The sequence below is a fragment of the Tympanuchus pallidicinctus genome, unplaced genomic scaffold, assembly GCF_026119805.1.
Source record: "Tympanuchus pallidicinctus isolate F22 unplaced genomic scaffold, pur_lepc_1.0 scaffold15, whole genome shotgun sequence".
NCBI classification, from domain to species: Eukaryota; Metazoa; Chordata; class Aves; order Galliformes; family Phasianidae; genus Tympanuchus; species Tympanuchus pallidicinctus.
Genome location: NW_026294669.1, coordinates 25,649,169 through 25,673,624, shown reverse-complemented (window position 1 = coordinate 25,673,624; position 24,456 = coordinate 25,649,169). Strand labels below are relative to the sequence as shown.

The following is a 24,456-nucleotide window of genomic DNA, read 5'->3' as shown; positions in this document are numbered from 1 at the left end:
GCAAGCCAAAAGGTTGGACACCCATGAGTAAATTATACATGCAGCAAAATAGATCTTTATTTATTCTTGTAGTGGATTGCTCACAGTGTTTCCTTTTTGTACCAAAAAAAGGTGCAATTGTAGCATAAAAGCTGTACAGTCACACAGAACACAGTATGATAATATCTCCTACAGCGGCTTCTTTCCTAATCCTCTTCCAAATCCCTTGCATACGAAGACAAATTCTCACAATCCTGACATGAGGATTATTCTTGAAGTAAAACAATCTGTAATCTTCACGGAGCTGCCTGCCACTCTGAATTATGTCTCAGTATCTGAGCATATCCATATTGCAGGGACCCACTGGGGCTCGTCTTGTGCATGATGGACTGCAGACAACAGCTGAGCGGATGCTTCTTGTAAGTTGTCATTCACAATCACTTGATCAAAGAACTGACCAAACTGAGCTTCCATTTTCTTAGCAGAATCCTCCATTTCCTGTAGATCTTCTTCCTGTGAGACACAACAAATCTCTAAAGCTCTAGTACTCTAGAGTGAAACAGTCAGCATGGCACCTGCAGAACACCCTGCGCTACGAAAACAAGTGAGTAGCCAAGACAATGCCATTGTACACCATTTCAATTTACAGTTGCTATAACAACTGAAAAATGTTGGCTACAATCATTCTGAATTCTGAAACAGCTGATTGCCATATGCTTCTCACAGAAGGACCTTGAGTCTCAGTATGCTCCACTTGCTCTCTTGCACACATTCTTACTCTGCATTACCTTCTCCATTTTCATGTTTCTTTGTGTCATAGCAAATATGATTTATTTCCATGTATGGTTGTGCACTGAGGTCTCTAAAACTTTAAGATGTTAAGCTTGATTATGATTTGCATGGAAACCAGTGGTGATAAATACACTACACACATTGCAAATGCAAGCTATGTGTTTCCCACAAGCAGGATTTGTGTTCTATCTATAAAAGTCACTATGGAACAGATATCAGTACTGTCAGTAATACATTATACAGCATTTATACACAATGCAGTACATTACACACTTAAAACTGCATGAAAAATATTTTGTTACATGACTGAATGAAGCACATTTGATCCATACATTTCAGTACAAACAGTAAATGTGTGTGTTGGCTCAAATCTTGTCACAAGGCAGTTAGTTAAAACTGAAGTATCCCAAATAGTCTCTTTGCATGAAGACATTGGACCAAATGCTTCAATTCCTTATGTACAAATCACAACCCTCCTACTTCAAAGCAAATTTAGAGGGGGAAAATACAAAAATAAAATGAGAAAAAAAAAGAATTTAGATCTGAACCTCAGGACACAAAGTTGTAAAGATGTAACCAAATAGCACAGTAGAAGGCATTATGTTCTAAACACACAACCCCAGTGTAGCAAGTCGTGTCTCTTCCATTCCCACATCTCACCTTGAATTTCATGTTCACATAATAATCTGTAATGATTCTGGCATTTTTACGTGTTTGCCTCATGCAGCTTATGCTGGATGGCTTGATGAATATAATATAGGGCTTTAATTCATGAGTCCGGGCTATTTGGATTCCCTGCAAAGTAGGAGTAAAAACAACTATTTCAGGTGTATTCATCCCAGTTGTATTTCAATAGAAGACCAATTGCTTACAGTGTACCGTTACCTCCAGACCGAGCAGTAATCTTTTCCACAAACACCTACTTTAGAATGACCTCACTGATAATCCCTGGACCAGACATTATTAAAGCAAGCATAGCATACCAGTCACTTAATTCTGCTTGACAACCTTATTAGAAGATGCTTTGAATGTCACTGAGTATCTGGACACTGCCTTTAACAAACCGACAACATTAAAGAGGTCTCTGATTTTAAATAAACAACCACCAAAAAAACCTATTGAGCTACTTTTGGAGAAGTATTTTTGGAAAAGAAAAAAAAATAAAGAAGATAAAAATTGCAGCATGTAAAGTTGGCCAAGCTACCTCATTTAAAATATAAGTATGCAAATACACTGCAATTCTCCTACCTCCTAGTGACCACTAAAGAATGGTTATGTACCATTACTTCATACCCTTACTAAAACCTGCCCACAAACTCGCATTCTAGAAACTCATGGTGGCATATAATGTAGAAGCAGCGAGATTAAATTTCTTCCCTCCTCCTCCCTCTTATTCAGGAAAAGGGCAGCAGAATAAACCTATGGATGTTTTCAGACGCAGAACAAATACTAAAGTGTAGCCTTATCTGCTTCTACTTATCTGCTTGGATTGAGTAGTGCTCCACAGGTATGTAACTTAAAAAATAACAAACCACTGCAAAACTAAGGCTCAGTCTAGCTCACTGTAATCACAGCTTCCACATGAAAGAATAGTCCTTGCTGTACACAAGTATGAAAACTCCTTTCTGCATCATTCCACCTGACAACGCAGCTGCTTACTTGGAAACAGATGAACAAGAGAATAATACTGATCTGCATGTACTTGTTGCTGTAGTGCTTTTTCCCTTAAGACCCACACAAAGACAAATCTACTATTAATAAAACACTATAACAGGAAATACAAGACAAAGCATCTAACAGTGTTCCAGTAGTTCATGAATGTATACAGAATTACTTTTCCTTCCAGGAGATACCAGTTGTAGATTCCCTGCCCCTTTACAACTCACGTGTGGTTCCAAATCTATTACACAGATCTTCCCTTCATCGAGGACTGTTCTCACTGCATCAACACTGGTACCATACATGTACCCTTTGTATTCCCCATATTCCAGCATTCTGTAACAGTGGTGAGAAAGAAGGAAAACAAAACAAGAGCTTCAGTCTCAAAAAGGTTCCATCTAAGTGTGAAACTTTCCAAACTAATCCAGTGATTAAGATTGAGAAATTGTAAAACATAATGAACACAACTCAAGGACTACTACAGCTATAATGAATGTATACTTGACTTATCTTCTACTTATTTTACTATTACAAATAATGTGTTGTCTAGCAACAAAAAGCTTGTCAGTTATATACTCAGTACTAATAACTTCACAGATGAGATGATTTCAAAGCACTTTGGAGTATAGCTTACGGAGTATACGCTTAAGGAGTATAGCTTCTGCTGCTAAGCTGGTCTATTTTAGCAGAGAGCCTATTGAGGCAGAGAAAGGAACAGTTCTTAAAGTTTGGGCCTTATACCTGAGGTGCTTACATGGAGATGTCATCACTGCAGAGGTTCCACAACAGTGATACAGATTAGGGACAGGCCTGACCTGAAACCAGGTCAGTTCCTAAGAGGGCTTATATTCCTAATTTACCAATCACACCAGACAAGCTCGGTGCTAGAGGCCACACTTTGAGAAGAATGCCAAGATTAATTGTAGAGGAGCTTATTTGCAATTGCACAAATGGTTTTTGAAACAATGGGCTCAAGTAATTTGACCCAAATACACACCCAACTTACATAGCAAGTGTAAGGAGAGGAACCCAGACTTAAATCCTAACTACAAAATCACCGGCTATCGGATAGTGTTACAGTTTACCTGTGGCTATACACCATGTTTTCAAAAGTTTCCTTTGATACATAGTGATATTCACGACCATTCATTTCATAACTCTTCTGAACTCGAGTGGTGTCTGAAAGTAGAGACAGTAGAAATCAGTTCTTTGGAACTAGTTGCATAATTGCTTTTCCTCCTCTGAGGTAAAGCTGATTTATGTTCATTGTGAAACATTCTGCAAGTACTTTCACATCTGCACTTTCCTCATATTTGGAACCTTAAATATAATGGAATTCCTAAGTTTTCAACAAGTTTCAGATTGATACATTCCCTCTTTAGTTATCCAAATCACAAGAACCCAATAAGCAAAGGTATAGAAAATTTCTATGATTAAGTCAGAAATTAATCTGTATTAGGCTCATTCAAGACCAGAAGGCTAATAAGGAAAGCTGCAAAGCCTATTAAGCACCATCTTCAGTTGCCTCCTCTCTCATACCTGATCACCTAAATGCTATGAAATTAAAACACGCCTAAGAAATACTCTTATACTTTATCTATGAAAAGAAAATGGCAAAGATTAGAGAGTCATACAGATTTATTGCTACATAAAGTTTTAAGCTTTCAAAAGGTGTAACTGGAAAGAGCCTTTGGCCAATTTGCCAATACAGAAAGGTACTATTTTAAGCCAACTTTCCTAAACACAAATGACTACGGCTTGCAGTACAAAACAGTCACACAACAAAGAGCATGAGTACACAAAGGCAAGAGGTAGGTACTTCACATTTCCTTATCACTATTTTTGAAGGCAGTGGGGGAAAGAAGAATATTACATACGAGGCACAGCGCTTTGAAACTCTCGTGGGTTGCTTGCAATAAGCCTTCTCCTTAGCTCATTCACTCCCACTCCTGCAGGACCTGAACAGTTGAAAAAACGAGTTAGAGGCACTTTTTGCACCCCACCCCCCACATTTTCACAGAATCATTAAGGTTGGAAAAGACAACCATTTTCTAATATTTTGCACATACACAAATGAATTGTAAATATGATAAACTTATATTTTTAGGTAATAGGCAATGACCTATCATCAGAATAGAAACCCTATTGCTACTCATGTTGAAGGATTATTTGGCAGCAAGTAATCACTCTGTAAGTTTGATTTTGCGAACTTCCTGAAAAAATATACTAAATGTGACTGAGGTATCTTGATGGATGAGGGTACAAATAACTTCCTAGCAATATGGTCACTCCTAGGAAGTAACTCAGCAGAATCATTTTAAAACAAAACTCTAAATAAACCTCCAAACTTGGAAAGGAAAATAACCTGCTTTTACTCAGTCTGCTTTTTCAGGATTATGGAACACTACAGAAAACCAGACTTCTTTCAGTCATAATGGGTGAAGAGAACTTGATGAACAGCAGCTTGTTAATACAATATTTACTACAGTAACCATGATTAAGGATATCTTTTTAGTTTTCCCTTCCACCCAGATAGAGATTTTCTAGTTCAAAGTTTTTTTTCCTGCTGCCATACCTGTGCATTTTTTAATTCCAGTAGTAGAAATGCTTGCATGTATTTATGTTTTCCTAGTAAAATACAAATGTTTTTCATCGCTTTTTTGCATCAGTCCTACCTGAATGTAAAACTGAACCATTTCCCTAATAAAATGTATATTCAACCAGAATTCACAACCATACGGTTTCTTCTGAAGATTATGCCTTTTTGTTGTTTCTTTCTTTTTTAGAAAATTGTCTCAAGCGAAGATGATACATACAGCAGAATTTAAAATCAACAATGGAGAAAAACTACAAGAAATCATTCCTGAATGTTGCTTTCAGAGCTACTTCTGCTGTCCTCAGCCACCGCCTGTCACAATTAGCAGCAGTAAATCTCCATCGATCGGACACAAACTGACCATTTCCTCCTCTCCATTACAGGCTGTTGATGTTTCATCAGAAAGTCATTACAGCTTACCCACTAGTACAATCAGTCTGTTCCGATCTCCTGGGTGCCGCTGGTACCTAACCACCTCCTCATATGGAGCTGCAAAAGTGCTACAGCAGCTGCTGGGGCACCGAGCGTAACATGACTGCTGGTTGGCCCGGGACTTCCTCCGACACAGGCGCATACTTCTGCGGAAGCCAGCTGTAAGGGACAAAGGCATCAGCACTAGAGACCACAACTAAAATGCAAGCAGGTAGTTCTGGAGCCTAGAGTGTCTCTTTTTAACCTAAATATCTGCTGCATTTTTTAGCAAGGTAAGGGATCTCACTAGCATTCTTGGCAAATTAGCTTGGTAGGACCTCTGAGTGTTAGATGAATGAAGTCTCATTAAAAAGCTACCTGAAAATTAGCCCATAATTAAAGAGCACAACAACTTGCCCAAAACAGAAGTTTATAATCATATAAAGTATCAACAGGAACATGCCAACAGATTTTATTTTTAAGGTCTACTCTGCTGAAACAGATATTGAACTTTTGCTTCAGCCTACAAAACGAATACAAATACTTTATAGAGATTGTTATGGTTGAGTACCAAGGATACGCTTATTGCTTCACTTTACTATCCAACTCTGAGAACTTCATTCTTACATTTGCTTCTCTAATTAAAACCCTCATCATTATTCTTGATGCATGACAGATAGCAGAACAATGTTCTAATAAAGATAATCCTGAAGGGAAATATAACAAATCTAACAAAGTCAATTTAAAAGGTGGCCATGTCTCATTAGAAATCTATCAAGAACAGAGGTTTAAACGGAGAGAGCAAGTACTAATACAAAGAAAATGGCTTCCTGAAGTCTGAAAAAGAAGTGAGCAAAATTCAGTTCAGTAACTCTTTAGGTGAAGACCAGAGCATTTGATTTAAACTCCACACAAACATTTAATCTAGATCAAGCCCTAAACATCTTATCTTTAGTCACTGCGTACCAATGAAGACTCGTTGACCAAATTCACCGAATTCTTCCTCTTCTAGAATAAGAACAAATACTCATGAAAGGAAAAAAAAAAAAAGTGAAAGTTTCAAAGCTACACTGTTAGCAATTATTTCTGATCCTGTAAGAAAAGCGTTGCAGAAAACACAAGCTAGTATTACAACTAATCTAGTTTAAAAAGCACGCTACACAGTAATATGAAATATTTGAACAAGATGACGTTTTCTGTAAGAGCCTGGAAATTAAGCTTAAACTAGTTGAATAAAGCTTAGAAAGTCATGTTTTTTTCTAAGTGAGATCAGAAACCTCAGTGTTTTGTTTGTTCTGTTTCTATGATAACTACACACCAGACAATGTTTCGAAATACTTCAAGTGCAAAAAAAGAAGTCCACCTAATTTAAGCTTTGCAGGTAAAACCTAGCTTACAAGAATTCTTCAGTTACAACATTACAACGACCAACAACACAATAGCTCAAAGTCAAAAATAACCAATTTAGAGTAACCACGCAGGTCAATTTCTGCCCAACAGCATGCCTGGAATATGCAATGCACATCTAGTTAGACCACTCAGCACCTTTTTTTTTTTTTTTTAAATCATCTTTGGATCAGATATATCTGTGCTCCAATATTCCAGAAAATATTCCACCTATGCTTACATCCTTTCTATCCTCATTAATTTTGAGATGTCATTCAAATCTTTGAGTTTACCTGCTTTATCTACCCTGTCCTTCCATGGTACAGAGTGCAGCATGGTAATTTACGGTGAGCAAACATAACAGCTATCAGATATTATAACAGGAGTATAGTTTATCATCATACAATATATCCTGATAAATTATAATAGACTGCTGCTTACAGAGTTTGAGAAAAAAAAAAGTTAGTGTTACCTTCTTTAAGCTCCTCTGAGGGTTCAGACAAAGACAAACAGAACAATTAGTACGGACTGTTTTCTCAAAACTAAAATGAAGAAAATCAACCAGCATGGCCAACTGAATTTAGGAAATGGGTATTGTAGGCTCTGACCCCAAAATACACCCTATGAAGCACAGAGCATGAATGTTCAGAAGGAGTCTCATCTACAGCATCTATTTCAGTATTGTACTTGCAAAATAAATCATAAAAACAGCCAGCTAATTGTTTAGTAAGACATAGGATAGGAAATATTTGCTTCATCATTGTTCTAACTGCTTAGCTACAGCAGAGAGCAGACTCAGTGGTGAGTAAGGAGCAGGATTTGCAACAGTAAATCCCAAATGCAGTTACCAAGTGGCCTAGCCTGAAAACAAAAAACAGCTATGTAGACCCATCTTAAGATATTTGGGCTCCGATTGAGAGTGAAAGAAAACTGTGATAAAAGATGATCCTACTGGCAAATGAAATGCAGAAGAGCTGCAGGAAAGGGAGCTGGAATGACTTTTTTCCCCTGCCAAACACCTCAAAAGAAATTTAATAGTAGATGACTTCTGTTATTGGAAAACATTTATTTCAGAAGACTTAACATTTTTGCAGAACTCTCAATATGCAATAGATAGGGAGCTGTTAGCTATAACGATTTGCCTGGTTTAAAAAACAAAACCAAAAACAAAGAAACACCCTCACTGATTGACTTATACATAACACATTCATTTTTTATAAAAACATTTTTCTTTCTATATATTCTTGACTATGCACACAACCAAGAGTATAGAACATCTTCTCTCTTCATACATCAGCAGCTCCTACAGGCACCGTAGACTCAGAATGGCTTTAAAGCTAGAACAGTATTCCTGTTTTTGTCAACTGCTTGTTTTTAAGCCACTTGCTTTTTTTGTGGACAGTCATCTCAAAGCAAAACAATATCAAGGAATTCAGAGTTAGCTCAGAAGAACTTACCAGACTCAAATGTTTCTTCATCTTTTTAATAATCCGGATAGCAAAGATATTAAAAGAAATAGAAAATAAATTATTTTCCTCTTACAGAATTTTGGAATTATAACTGAATTTTCCAGCTCCCATCAGTCTGCTTCATACACATATTCTTCACTTCCTCCTAATTTGAGGCCATGCCTGAATTAACTGCCTAACCTCTCTCCACACAGTCATTCTTCTGGAAATATGCTTAGAAAACATTTCTTCCCCAATAGCAATACGTGCAGAAAGTGGATTGGCATAGGAATTGGAAGATTCTTTGTATACAGGCTGTTGCTTTTTTTTTTGTTATGTTTGTTATGATGTGACAGCAGATCTACAGTTCCTATTTGTGTTTGAGGCAAAGACATTTTCAAACCCTCCCATGAAGCCAGAAGTAACCTAAGCAAGGACCTGGGTTTCCAGCTAAGGATGCGACAGCATAGTATGTGAGATTAGGGGACTTTGGTCACAACATTCAAGGCATTCTGCATGCACACACTAATCCTGTGATGCACCAGGCACCTGAAAGCAATACATCTACAAGCACTTAGGTGTCGCATTGCCTTTATAAACAATACTGCTTGAGGGCAGTGTCTCAGATTCTTAAACTTCCATTTAGCAAATCTGACGTGATACAAGTAATGTGCTAGCAGTTTTTCATGCAATCCAGATGTGAATGGTACCAACTGTTTCAGAAAACTGGAAAAAGTTCCGCAGCAGGTACTTACAGGATCACATCCCCTCTTGAGAACTTTCTTAAATACCTCAGTAGAAGGAGAATGAGCTGTGCCACTTCAAGAAGCATGTCAAGTTCACATTCTTCATATATACTATTTACCTGTCAAACCCTATTGTTGCTCACTGCCTAGAAATATATTCACATCAGTTCAGTCTCTTGACAATGAATTGTGTGGGTTCTCAAAAATTCCAATCATCTCTGGCATTAAATATGCAAAACTGATGTTGTTACACAATTCAAAACCTGAATCAAAGATGTTGGTTCTCATTCAGATGTTTTTTGGGTGGTCCCTCCTTTCAGCACATTTCACTGTAAGCAGTCACGCACTGTTCACTAGAATTGCAGACAGCTCATTTTTTTACAGTGACATATGTTACCAGATTATGAAAACAAGAATTTTCTACAGTTCAGTTCACTTGGAGAATTATTATCTTTAAGTAGAAAATAAAATCTGCTTTGACTAGCTATTACCTTGAAGGAAACAGTAGTCTGAAGTCAATTCAGTTACCTGTTTCCACACACTTCTCATCAATTTGCATGTCGTCCTCTGCAGACAGATCAACACACACAAAAAAAATTATCCAAATCAGGAAAAAAAAAGGAGGGAAAAAGCTTTACACATAACAAGACTGAACTCAGACAACTGAAAGAAGAGATCTGAAGCTTCAGACATTTATGGATTTCAAGCACTGCAACCACATCTTCCTGATGTTCTCCATCTTTAGTAAGCAGAATATTGTTCTTTAGCTCCTGCTCTGAACACGCCCAAGTTGAATGATCTTTTTGAAATAACAAAAGGTTTAACATGGTAACCGCTCTGCTTAGCTTGGGAAAACTTACTTATTAAATATTATAATTACAGAGTGCAATGTTCCACTCACTCTGTTTTCTCATCGCATTTAGGTCCATCTTTCCATTATGTTTTGCTCACAGAAGTGGTTTTATTTGGTTGATATTAATTTCACAAAGAAAGAAAAATGAAAGATTGATTCAGCTTCCTCTTTATGCCCAGATCACATCAATTTATGTCCTTGAAATCCAATGTCACGGATTTGGGCAACCTCAGGTTTGTGTTCTGCTCTTCTGTGTTCTATAGATAGGCCCAGTAGGAACTATTTTCCAGCTGACCACGTTTCAATCCCAATAAACTCCTGCTTCCATCTTAAGTATTTGCCCAAAGATATCCTTGCGAGAGATACTCTCCCAGAGTTGCTCACATCATCTGCTGAAGACAGAAGAGAGGAAGCAAAAAGCTGTCTTTCCCTCTTCTAAGCACCCCACCCAAACTCTCAGTTCCCCATCAGATAGTGCATAGCTTAAACTTCCACTTTTGGATAATTAAGTTTCCATCACTTCAAGCAAACCAAAGACTTGCATGCAAAATGTAAGAACTTAGCAAATACACGGAAAATGAACTCAAACTACCTTATTTCTGGCAATGTTCACAAAGCCTAAAAAAAACAAGTGCTATAGTGATTCTAAGTACCAAAATGCAGTATAGCCCAGACACCATCTCCTACCTTCTTCCACAGTGCTTACTATCCACAGTATATCCATTGAAGCAGTTAAAACACAATAAAATTATGGTAAAAGAGAGTTCTAACAAACCATTTTGAGTCAGAAGAATCCTATGCAACGAAGCACTTAATCTAGAAGTTATCGCAAAAGAAAAAGAGTATTATATAAGTAAAAAGAACCATAGAAAAAATGGAAAGAGAAAATAGGATGAACGTTCCTTGTGTCTAGGAATAACTACAAGTTTATGGAAAGTTAGGTTATGTAGCTGGAAGGTGATGTTTCTGGATCTCCCATGGGTAATGTAGCATAACTGTACCTTGAGGAAAAAATACTCCATTCTATTCTAAAAGTACTGTATCACCTTCCAGTGCAGAACTGCTGTCTATGCCCCTGTAAAGTTATGGGGCTCGTACCACCGTCACTTCTGACCTGACCCTGAGGGCACAAAGTGCTCCTGACTCACTAAGATTACAGAAGGAACTGAATTCACAGATTCTCTCAGGTATCAAGTACTCTAGAGATGACTGCAATCACCACCAATCCTCCAAACACAACTAGCACTAAGTAATTATTTTCAAGAGAACACTTAAAACACTGCTGAAGTTACAACATGGCTCTAGAAATAATGTCTTTGACTTAAACTGAATTTGTATGAGCTTGTAATTTCAGTATTCCTGGAAGCAGCAACAAGACTTTTCCTTCCTGCTCTACCACTCAAATAACTTTTCACTCACACATTGATGACTTGAGACAGAGATGGGGCTGAAAGGGCTGAGACCACCAGAATTCTCGCTGCTTCCTGCATAGAAAGAAATATAGCACAGTTAAATTAATAAAAGAAAAAAAGAAACCAGTCCACAAGGGCATGATGCTTTAACCATATTCACAGAATGTTTAATATTAATCACTACTGAGTCAATGCAAAACATCAAAAAATGGAAATATTAGCAATGTTTCAGCCCAATGCAGAATACTGAAGGAAAACTACATGCTATCAGAACTGTTCAAATGTAATTTGCAAATCAGCAGCACAAAAATATTTCAAGTTAATGTATAAGGACAAGCATTAGCCATTCTAGTCTACGGACCTGTAGAATTAGAAGAAAGCCTTTTGCTTCCAGCCTCAGTCACAACCTAGTATGATTTCGACTTCTATTATAAAAACACAGGTAGGTTTATACAGAGCATAAATCAAAGTTCATCTATGATTGCTTGGCCTTACATTTTCCTGAGGCAACACAGATAGGACACATGGTTAGAGGATCAAACTGAATAAGTGTGCTATAGCAGCTTAAATTTTCTTTACAGTTTATGCTTTCAGAAACAAACAGTGGGTTATGTATGTAGAGAACAGGCAAAAGATCCTTGTCCTCTTCTGAAGCAGTTCCATTTATTTGGTGAAATAAGTTTTCACCAAAACTGAAAAGTCAGTAATGGCTCATAAGACACCTTATAAAAAAAGAAACAAAAAACCACATGCATCTGTGTTAGATACAGCCTACCCTCACATATTACATTTTAATATCCCTCATCCAATACATATATTTAAACACCATGAATTATGATTCCAAACAGAGCTCTTCACTTTCACTAAAACTGTAGCTTCTATACTCTAACTACTAGAGGGCTTTTACTACAGAGATTAGATAACTGCTATGAACATAAGATTTAATTTCAGATTACACAGGTGTTCTGAAAAGCATTTTCTCACACACACTGGGAAAGAAGGAGAGAAATAAGCCTGAGAACAGTAAAAGGAGAGACACTTGTCAGATGTAACTGAATATCACTGCTATGAATGACAAAAGTTTATGTAGCAAGACTGGACTAGAAATTGTAAAAATTAAGATTACTTTACCTTTTCAGAAGATGGTTTGAGGGTATCAGTCCAGCACAGGCACTAAGATCTGATAATTTCCTAGCCTGCCACCACAGAGCATCATTCTGGTCCACAATCTGGAGTATTTCACCTTTCTTAAAAGGCAAACCTGCATCAGCACATGGTATGGCAGGATCTTGTAATGGCCAGTAATCTGCCATTGCTCGCACATACAGCTGGTAAAAAACAAGCAAATGAAAAAAACCCAACAAGATACTACATAACCTTTATAATCACAAAGCCAAGCATATCTGCTAGTTAAGTCTGTTCATGATTAAGTTGAGCTTTAAGAACGAGATCAAACTCTGAATCCTATCAATTCATTAAGGAGGAGAAAAAGTAGAGAAGAGAGAAGACTTGTAAATTATGATAAAAATAGAGTTTAACCTCTACATAGCTCTAAAAATGTCTTCATTATCTGAGACACAACTATATTTCAGCTTAGTCTACTGCTTCAGCAACAGCATATTAGCTGAGAGGTAGCCAATATGGCAAGTAACATTTTAGGGACTGCAGTAAAATTCGAAGCAATGCCACATCTTTGCATCACACTACTGGACAGGCAATTGTAGCAATTCTTTGCAGTAGCAACATAGAAAAAAGACCAACTCTTACTGTTGTTTGGTTGCTAACAGGACGATCAGAAACTGGAATCAACTTGAACATAATTGTTCCTTGAGAAAGAGCCTAAATGATTAAAGAGGAATAAAATACGACTGGCATTCAACACAAACGACCAAACTTTGTCACACAGACTTAACATGGCTTTTATGTTATTACAAACAGAACTAGGTAGACTGAGTTAATACGACTATTATGTTTTTTCCAAAAGTAAAATCAAGAAGGAAGCTTCCAAATGTCACTGAATAGTTTTAATTCAATGAAAAACCATGTTCTTCCTTCCATGTTCAGAAGACTTGACATTAGCATAGCATGACCATATGCCATTCCTAACTGGCACTATTACTCTGCAGTAAAAAAACCTGAAAGACTGTGTGCAAGATTCATATATAAAAGAGACAGATCTTTCTTCAAAAGATTTTGACAAGAGATTACTACTGTGCTTTCATGAATGTGAAGGGATGTAACTCAAGTTTATTCACTTCACTCTGCTTTAGTTCATTTCATAAGATGGAATTTTATTAGAATACCACCTTGCCACTTCATTCATATGGAAGATTTTCCAAGAAAATTAAGCATCAGTGAAGTTTGAATAAATTAATAATTTACCTTTCTTTTTTCCCCACAGAATTTGGGGATGGAAAGGCCACAATTAAGTTAGATTTGATTCTGTTATATCCATGTTGGACTTTCAGGCTTGAATTTGCACAAGACTTCGATTTTATAAGCAGCTGTGAATTTCATCCACAGCAATGAAACAATCTTTCTAGGGAGTGGAAGGCAGCACAGGTAGGGAAATAGAGCAGTATACTGTTACCCTCAAAGTCCAAATAAAATTTAAAAGAGATTCAGTACCAAAATATTAATAACTTGCTCAGGCTCGAGTCCATCAACGGAAACTCCATTTACTTCCACTAATTTGTCTCCAGCATACAGCAACCCTACAGTAAAAACAAGTATGAAAGCAGCAGCAGAAGCTTTATCACAGCATGGATGATCTTGGCAGGGGGCAGGGAGGGGGGTAAACAGAGATATATCACAGGTTTAGATGTCAGCTGTGTAAGTTCCCATACACTAGGTACACAAGAATATGCTATATTGTCCCTGGATAAGACCCAGATTCTGTGAGACATGAGAACTTTGAACACTTCAGTTTCCTTATTTAGAATCTTAGAAACACTAAGGTTGAAAATGACCTCTAAGATCATCCAAGTCCAACCACCAACCTAACACCACCATGCCTGCTAAATCATGTCCCTCAGTGCCACGTGAATCTCTCCTTGAAAACCTCCATGGACAATGACTCCAGCACTCTTCTGGGCAGCCTGTTTCACCTCCCCTACACAACATGCAATCTACTGGTAATTAGCCTTAAAAGTTTACTTAAACATTTTAATATAGCTTCCTTTCCTAAAATCATTTCTGAGCATCTTAATAAACCATGAAACTTGGAACCAAACCTTAAGAAATTCCTAATTTGCTTGGGTGCTGAAAAATTAAGAATATCACATTTTCCTTCATTTCCTTCAACTTATAATATTAATCAAACTAGGAATATATTCAGCTACTACCTACAGTATGGGTTTTCTTCTCTACGCAGAATCCAGAACTACTAATAGAAACTTTACAATGATTACAGATAAATGTCATTTCTTATGTTCTACATTTTAGTTACATTTCCCAAGGAACACAAATGGCATATAATTCTAGGATGACAAAGCAGTAATGTTTCCAAGGAAAGTCTTTTAATTTTGCTTAGCAACTAATAATACCAAAGTGTTTAATAGACTACTGCCGAAAAGTATTACTACACATTCCTTAGTGCCCTTTATCTTACACAAAGTTATCTATAATTCTATTTCTCCATCAGAGAATAAGCTGCTAGCTTTATAATACATCAGTTTTGATTGTTTATGACCAATCTCATAGTAGATTTGTGTGACTTTTAACATCTGAATAATGAAAAACTCGATTTGTACCTCAACTCTCTCAAACATATCATGTTCATACAAAAATTAAAGCAGAATCAAACTCATTCCAATGCATCACAGCATACAGTATGGTGTATACACTTGCTTATTCACAAGGGAAGGCTAATTGTAGAAGTAAAGCCATTATCTTGAAAAATATACTTATAAAATATACTTGAAAAATACCTTATTTTACCTTGGATTTTTGTTAGTACCTTGTTTCAAGTTATACCTACCACTTCTGTCTGCTAGACCACCATGGATCACACGGGCAACTGTTATGTCACCTGTTATCTCGTGCCGTTTAATAGTGGCACCCTGGCAAACAGAAAAAACCACATTCATCACTTAAGATCTTAAAAGTTTTCTTTCAAATTACAGGCCTGATCTCTTTTGCAATGACAAAAAGGCATTAAAGGATAAATATATTTTTTTAAACACCACATGGATCCAGGAAGAATGTATCACTAGCAGCACTATTCCATAATACTAAATCATCCAATATCACACTAAATTAACCTCAGCATCTGACTCCTAGAAATCTTCTCCCAAGATGATTAGTCAGATTACAATGTTTTCAGCATATAAGCACAAATGAACCTTTCATTCTATCCTCCTTCCTATCTTCACTGTTTTGACTAAGGGAACAGCTCTCAGTCCTATTTACATTTTAAATTTAATGGGATAAAAGCATCTGCCAGATGTTCACAGCCTGAATGGACATGGCCATTCTCTAGCTGTCCCTGCACAGAGCAGGATCAGATGATCCCTTAGGGCCCTTTCCAATCTTAATAATTCTTGCGAATCTCCAATTCTGTAAGAGCCTCCAGAACACACACAATCTGTGCGATATTCCTGGAAATAAACCAAAATGCATCCGATGCATTATCCAATACTCGTGTAAGCTGAAGTGATTTGACACATATCAGTAAACTCTCCAACCAGAGGCTGGTTGTTTTTCACTAAGCAGACAATCCTCATGGCTTCCTCATTCTCAGGTATGTTGTCTGGCAGTGGTGGAAGCGTAGGTTCAAAATCTTTCTGGGCCACAGTATCATGAGCAGATAGCAAGGCCTGTTACAAGCGAAAACAAAGAAATCAACCCATCAGCAAATAACATACATCAGAACAGATTTTACTTTTAACAGTGACTGGTCAGGAAACAGAAATCAGAGGGTAAGTTCTTAAGTGGACATAGGTTTCCTTCACATAGACTTTTTCTTCTTCCCATTTGGCAATTCCAACTGTAAAAGATTAAGAACAGTTTCTCTCTGTGTTTCCTCAGGAAGTCTTACAGAAGTTGAAATATTTCTATTTGGAAGATAAGAACGCAGGCTTTACACACAATATCAAATAAACTCTGATTTCACATGTCTGCATCAACTGCTCAGAATTTACCTTTTAAAAAAAACTCTAAAAAGTAGCTGTTAATAAAACACAGCCCAGTGCAGGTACTGCAGATACACAGTACCGAAATGAATTCTCAACTAGGTTAGCCCATGACTAGGAAACTAAGCCTCTTCCTATTTCTTTCCTGGTTCCTGTGAGCAGCTGGTCATCTATTTCCATCCCCATTGCACACACTGCTATGAGCAAATTTTCTATTTTCTTAAGCATTACTTACCCTTAAGTGAGGAGCCCTCAGCAATCGTCTTAGCTCTTTGATCTCTCCAGACGGAGGAGCTTCATGCAGCAACTCTACCACCTGATAAAAATAAGCACAGAGACTGATTCTGAAGGCCAATTAATTAAAAGGAAGTTCTACAATAAGTTGAGGAATACAACATTATAAAACTTTTAAGTCCTGCATGTTATATGACTAAAAGCATATCTATACTGTTTGCTCTAAAACTGGACCAAAATAAGTCTGGTTGCATGTTGTGCAACTGTGTAACACTTAGTTTGGTTCAGGCCATGTGCTCTAAATTACTTTTTTCTATGCCTCAACCAATATCATCACTACTGTCAGTTTCTCCACTTAAACGTTTATTATTACTATTTAATAATCAGCTATTAGAAACAAACATCTAAAAAGCTTTTCAAAAACCCCATGTCAGAGTGCTTTATAATATCCACAACACTGAACTACAGTGAGATAAGAAATTATATATATATATATATATACACACACACACAGTCAATGGTTAAAGCAAACAATTACTGATCTCATATAGCCAGAGCTTGTGCAGTCTAATGATTACAGCTGTATATATTTTCTTTCCCTCTCTTAACACAGTAAGTAATCAGCTATTCAATAGATAAAGAATCCTTCCAGTTTATATAGTATATTCAGACCTGAGACACAAAACATATACTAGAACATTATTTTCTGCAGTTAAGTTGACTGATATGGTATTAGTAAGTAAAGAAATACATGGTCTTACCTCACAATTCAATGCATGTGCCTGCAGCATGACAGGAACTGGTCTTTTTCCGAGGTAGTTTTGGAGGCATTCATAAATCTATTGCATGCCACAATAGACAAGACAATGCAATGAGAGCATCATCTGTTTTCTTGACTATATAGATACATACACAACATAGCAAAGACAATACTGCATTTCTAGGAATTTGTCATTTCAACCAGAGCCAGAGAGCTTGTAATCTCAATCTTTAATGCCTATTGCATCTAGAATTCATTCTATAAGTAATTGTTTTTCCATATGGTCATTCAGCTAGCCAGTTATGCTTTAGTGTTTAGTTTTCCAACAAGGAAAGCTGATTACACAGGACAGTAGCAAGACAGTGTCAATTTTGACTTGTGGCTTGCTTTCTTACCCTAGTTGAAGGCCTGATTAACAAAACAAATTTAATAAAACCAAGTAGCCATATTTAAAACAGCCTTAAGGGCATTTTTTTCCTCACTTAAATTTTAAAGATTTTTAGAATCCTCACAAAAGAAAAACAAAATTTGTACAAACATTGTTTTATAAAGAGATATAGTTGATTCAGACAGAAATAGCAGCCAAAACTCTGTTCTATAACAACACACAGCATCCAGCTGCATATCAGATCAAAGAAACCAAAAAGTATTATTTAATCATTATTTATCTATGCCAAGCAAGATATACAGCCAAACTGACACTGAAGAGTGGAAAAAGACAGCTGAGCAATGCCACATTCAACTCGTGCCTCTACACCCCTAACCTTAATATGGATGCATCAAGTAAAAGAGCCTGTCTCATAAAAATATTTTTTTTTCCATAAAGCTAAGGTAGTTTTGTTCACCTGGACTGCTGATGTTAGTTCTAATACAAGGACTAGGAGAACTTAGCGTGAATTATTCTTTACACGTCTTTACACAGCAAAATAAAGTAGCTAAAGTAGCTATCACCTGGAAACAGCTGTCTTCACAGCTGAATATTATTTTACCTTTAAAAGTGCTTGCAGCCAGCGAGATCTGAGCAGGTCATACAACACGCCAACACCATTGACATCTCTTTTACAGAGCAAACTCAGTTCTTGTAGCACTAGAGTCAGAACATGAGATAAACCTGAGCCCAAGAAACAGAAAAGTGCAACACAATTTCAGCACAAATAGAAGATCAACCAAAGCTAATCAGTGACCCATTCCTTGAAAAGCAACATCTTTATACTTGCAAGAAACATGCACTGATTTCCACTGTCTGCTTTACTTGTTTTCTGCAATGGACTGTATAACCAGCTGCCATTATCCAGTTACCACAGCTAATTGAACACAGAAACCAGCTCTTACTTCTCTCCTGAACAAGATTTTTTAGTCACTGACAGTTAACTGTTCCCTATTTCCTATACCAACTCTACACTGTAATGATGACTACACTTATATTCAATCAACTTTAGTTTCAATCAGCTATTTTTCTTATACGATCATTTATACAGGTACTTCCTCACTACGCTTCTCCAGATGGGACTCTTACCTCAACCATCAGGCAGAATTATTGAATATCCCAATTGTGAAGCCTGGAAATGTACCTCATTACCAAAGAAACCATCTCTTTCAGGATAGCAGATGTCTAAACACTTGTAAGAATAATGATCTATGAATTCTGTGAACCATGACTGTAAAAGCCCCACAGGGAAATCTGTCTTTCAAAACACAGCTAACTTTAAAGGATTATCTGCTGCAAGAACTTCCTATCACCCAAGAGAACGTGGCTTTTTGAGATCTCTTCCTCTTTATTCATTGCCTTCCTCTGAAAGAACTTGCACTAAGTATCTCCAAGAATGCAATCCCTACACAACTAAGCTCAAATAATACAATATACTCTTCATAGGAGCATAAGTTTTTTAAATAAAAAGAATCATTTACTTCAGAAGAAAAAAGTCCCATTACAAATTAGAATGTTTTCGTACAGCTAAAGAAACTTGACTTTAAGCCAGAAACAAATGGCAGTAATTCTCTTCCGAAACCCTATAAACTACCTAACAACATTAGAGACCAAAAGTCTTTCCCATTATTAAGTAGTAAAACTTCTAAATGTAACTACTCTTTCTCACAAGTCAAAGTCACACATGCATGGAACAAAACTTTTTGCCAGTTTTCTTGGCAAGAGAAATGCAAGAGTTACAAGTACCATTATCTTGACCGCAGACTGCTGGCACCTCCATTTTTTCTTTCATTCCAGGAGATTCCATCTATGCTTTTGACTACAGCATTCACACCAAGTAGGTTTTCACAGACAGACGTTGAGATAGGGAAAAGAGCATGTTCATACTGAAAAATGAAGTATATTAAATTGATACAAAATTAAAACAACAAAAAAAAGCAATGACAATCATTTTTATACCTGCAACAATAGGTCGCAAGCATAAATTGAAGACACGTGAGCCACAAATGTAAAGTCAGTTACCCACCACCACCCAAAACACAGAGATAAACCTAAGCTACAAAATATCATTTTATTTCTTCACGAAATTGTCAGTAGCTTGCTTTACTAAGCTGTCTAAAATAACAATCTACTTATATAACGTGTTCCCCACCTCTAAGTGTGCTATCACAGAAAGTTATTTTCCCCAAGATTTTAAAAGCTTGTTTTACATAAAACAAATACATTTTACATAGCTGAAAAATAATCATATTCAAAAAACAAATTATATTTATTCTTGTTGTCATTGACATTATTAAAATTGAAACAATTGAAGGCATAATTTTGCAAAGAAAGGATCTCTGTTTAAATTAAATGCAACATCTTTGAAAGGATTTCATAATTTCCTCCGTATTCCCTCAAAATGAATTAAACAAACAAAAAATCCCACACCTTACCTCATCTGACTCAGGCGTTTACAGCTGATTGCACTAAGTGATACGTTAGACTAGAAGTGGAGGAAGATCTCCATCTATTTCTAGCAAGAAACAATGTAGTAGGGGATTGCCTTAGAGAATACTCACAATTCTTCACTTAAAAGTTCCAACAAGATGGGAATTCCTCAGGTAACACACTGTTTTCTCTCACTTACATGGTCCTGTGCTTACTTGTGCTTTTCCCTAGACTTGTGAAATAACTTGGTGTACTTCCACACCAAAGTATCAAAAACCCATGTATGAGAGATGTAACAAAGATGCTGAATTACTACACCTCTCAGTTAAGCCAACTTCAAATCACGTTTGATACAAATATGAAGATATTGTCCAGACTGCTGTTATTGTAAGATTACTCTTGAAGAACTACGTATTTGAACAGGTCACACGGCTTAAAAAGTTAACGAGTTAAGAAGTCTGCAACACCAAATATCTGAGTACATCAGCCAGCAGTGAACACCTCTATGACACTGTATGCACAGAGAATGCCTCATCAAATTGTTAAATATACGGTAGCTCATGTCCTAGATTAGTAAAGCAAAAATGCAGCCATTTTCCTCTAAATTGTTCTATGGACAGAACATACCAAAGGCAAAAGCAGGAAATGTATTACCTTGATCTGCTTATAAAAGCAGAAGGCATTACTGCCACTTTTTACTGCACATCCTAATACTTATTTTTTAGATCATTTTTCCTCTCTCCTGTTAAATCACAGAACTGTTTTCAGAAGGCAGTGGAAATGAAAGGAGGAAAAAATGAACAGAAGTTAGGAAATTCTGATTCAAACATTTTATTGCTGAGTAATACTAATTCATTACAAGCTACCTCCACAGGATGTTCAGTTCTATGTCTTGCAGAAATTCTAACCCAAAGACCACTTTTACAATTCTGATTTCTCCTTTCAGAGACCAGCAATACATAGTTTGATCTCCCTCCCCCACCCAACACAACATTTCCATTGAATTGCTGCATTATACTGCATAACCGTTTTTCCACTGAGGAAAAACTGTTTTTCTATATTTTATCTATGTAATAGTTTATGTAACACTGAATCCTCCTACCACATGCTCACTGGCAACTGGGTTGAGCCACAATTAGTATTTTTTATCCCTCAATATTCTTGAGTTCTGTTCCTTTAAGGGTTTTCCTTCTCCTTTGTTAAGCTTCCTTAAATCCATCATTAGGCAGATCAAGGAAGCAGGCCATATAAATCTAGCCATGAATACCTGTTTCTTAATTACTGAAGACATTAGGAGTAGGCCAGAAATCTTTACTGTGGGATGGTTTAGACAAGCAAATACATTGCAAACTACATTCAGAACATCGTACCCTGGTTTTCACTGAGTATTAATTTAGAAATACAAATAGCTTCATTGCTCTGACTACCTTTTCAGCATGAAAGAGAAGACTGCAAGCTTATCAGTTACCAAATTGCTTACTTAACGGGAAAGCTAATTAAAAACATTGCACCTTCCTTCCTTCCCTGAGACATATACACACACTGTAAGGGTCATACTTAGGGTTTCCTTTGCAAGGTTACTGAGCATTTTTAAAAAGGAAAACCACTCAATTTAAATTTGTCAGAATTGTTTGGATTACTGAAGACAGTAAACTAGTTTGAGGGCAGAGAATATCCTTGAGCTTTTGTCCTAAGTAAGCCACCAAATGTCAGTAAATTGCAAAGGCAAATAAAGAAGAATAAGCTTCTTCTAATGATATGCCCATGCAGAACTTTTTTTTGTCCCACACTAAAAACTTAATTAGTCCTCCCATTGACATAGGTCACTCTCAAGTGAGTGTAAAAAACTTCAAAGCAAGAAGTGCTTGAATTTAAATTGCCATCTGAAACATAAGCAGAACATACATTTTAAGCAACGGCTGAGACTTTGTTTAAAACCATATATACAAGGATAACTACTGCAAGTCTGAGGTGGCACAGGTGTTGGGTTTTTTTGTTTGTTTTTTTAAAAGAACATTCATTCAGTAAGCCATTCTACAGTATTTAGATACTCACACTTGCATATGTAAAGTTGCTGATTAAAAGTATGTTATAACTGTAACTAGATATATCTGATGATTCGATTCATCCTCCTTTCTTCTAAAATAAAAGCATATTGCTACACTGATGGTGCTATTATCTTGTTTATATGGTGGTAACACCTCTAAAGCATCACCTCCTAGAAGAGCAGCACATTCAAATACTTGAGTGCAGCAAACCATAGTCATGTGAAGCAGGCAGCTTTACTTCCAGCTGTTTATTGCCAACCACCTGGACTGAAGACAAAACTGATCACTAAATCAACTTAAACACTACAAGGTTAGGGAGTTCAAAGGTAAAATTTTCCATTCACATCCATCTTCTACAGTATCTCTCACTACACACGAGGTAGTTTCCTAGACTGTTATTACAACAGGGATGGTTGTGAAGTCAATTTACTTTCAGCAAAAAGGGTCAACATAGCACCTGACATTCAAGTCAGACTACTCTGTGAAGATTGGGAATGAGGAAAAATTATCTTTTTAGTTCCTACCCCCCATTCATACTCATCTCTAGTATTTGGCTGGTGGGAACTGAACACCTAACACAAGTTTAATTAGCTTTGCCATAACTATCAAAAGACATTAATTTTACAACTGCATGGGGGAAATGCATCTGTGTAGCATAATGGTTTCAGTACAGTACATAATTTCTTACCTGCAAATAGTGCAGAATACACCATGTTCAGCTCTCGTAGAATTTCTGGAGAGAAAGAATATTTGTTGGATGTTAGCAGAGCAAGTATCCTCACTGCCCTAGCTAATCTATGGACATCCCCTCCTTTCTAATCCGCAGAAACCTAACCTTAGAACTACTCATTACCACGAAGAACAAATCCCCTTAACCCTTTTCTTGCATGAAAAGCATACTTTGTCTCTCACTTAAGTAGTTTCTCATTCTCAGCAACTTTCCCCACTTAGTAGGATACGCAGCTTTTCAGGTCTGTCTTCAACTACCATGCCTACAAATTACAATGTGTTATACTTCAGCCTCCATCTTCCACTGTTCCTTACAGGATTTCCACTGCAACACAACAAACAACCAGCTTTCAACTTCAGAAAAATAAAAAGATGAAGAAAATAAATTAATTACCATGATGCAATAGAGACGGAAGTCCTGCAGGTTAACTCGTTCCTTGGGTAGCTACAGAAATATGAAAATCAAAGCTGCTGTGCATTACTTGCCCAATGCATCAAGCCCACGTAGGCTGTAAACTGGAATCTGTGTCAGAAACGCATTTAATCCGAGGATTCACTTCAGCCAATAACTAAGCTATCAGTTAGCTTTGCCAGAAAGGCAAAAAAAAAAAAAATCCAGCCCAGGCTTCTAATAATCAGCAAACTAAATTCACAAGTGATCTCATTACTATTTTTACAGTATTTTGTATATAGGTAGAAAAGGCAGATTTTTTAATACTCAAGTTTGTTTCATTCACAGTAAATGAAGTTAAACATTTGAAGTTATTACATATTTGTAGCTACACCATCTTTTTTCAATGGTAGGAAGAGAATAGAAAAACATTTCCGTTTGCAGGTGCATTCTCAGCTTAAGGCAGAGAAGCAATATGGAATTAAAGTCATACAGAAAAGGGTTCTTCACGTGTCAAAGCTTATGATTGAAATTGTTTATTCTTCTGAAATACCTAAAGATGAGGATCACTGATGCTGAACAGTTACAAGGAAAAAGAATGCTTTTAATCATTCACACTCCTACAAAAAGCTAAATAAATAACAAGTTAATGTGTGCAGATGAAAATTAGTTTACCTGGCTGTTCACTGTAACTCCTATTCAAGAAGAAATCCTACTCCTGCAGTTTTCATTTAAACGTTTTTGTACATTGAGTTCTAAAAGATGACTGCATGGAAAGATACTAAGCACAAAAGATCAAGCGTTAGAGCTGGTGTGTTATACTTCAATACACTCTCCACCCTTAGTCACACTTTTTTTTTCCAGAAAAACCCAAATATTTGATAGCTTACCTTCTGAACATGTTTTTGTTCATCTATCGTATTATTCAGTATAATTTACACATAGGATTGAAATAAAAAGAATTTGTTCATGAACATGAAGAAGTCTATCTCTATTCTTGGTTGCAAGGAGAACAAGTATAAC

The 24,456-nt window shown here is 36.7% G+C and overlaps 1 protein-coding gene across 1 annotated transcript; it reads right to left on the bottom strand.

Moving 5' to 3' along the window:
• Positions 1-28: 28 nt before the first annotated feature.
• Positions 29-24,423, bottom strand: MPP4 (MAGUK p55 scaffold protein 4). Its single transcript, XM_052676380.1, has 21 exons — positions 19,582-24,423; positions 18,398-18,519; positions 17,410-17,487; positions 16,650-16,730; positions 15,968-16,099; positions 15,262-15,343; positions 13,911-13,996; positions 13,050-13,121; positions 12,414-12,610; positions 11,290-11,354; positions 10,558-10,575; positions 9,546-9,584; positions 8,281-8,301; positions 7,296-7,310; positions 6,404-6,445; positions 5,447-5,617; positions 4,308-4,388; positions 3,516-3,609; positions 2,658-2,766; positions 1,432-1,566; positions 29-492 (listed from the first exon to the last, which is right to left on the bottom strand). The coding sequence occupies exons 1-21, from the start codon at positions 19,640-19,642 to the stop codon at positions 301-303; spliced, it is 1,893 nt and encodes a 630-aa protein (XP_052532340.1). The 5' UTR covers positions 19,643-24,423; the 3' UTR covers positions 29-300.
• Positions 24,424-24,456: the final 33 nt, after the last annotated feature.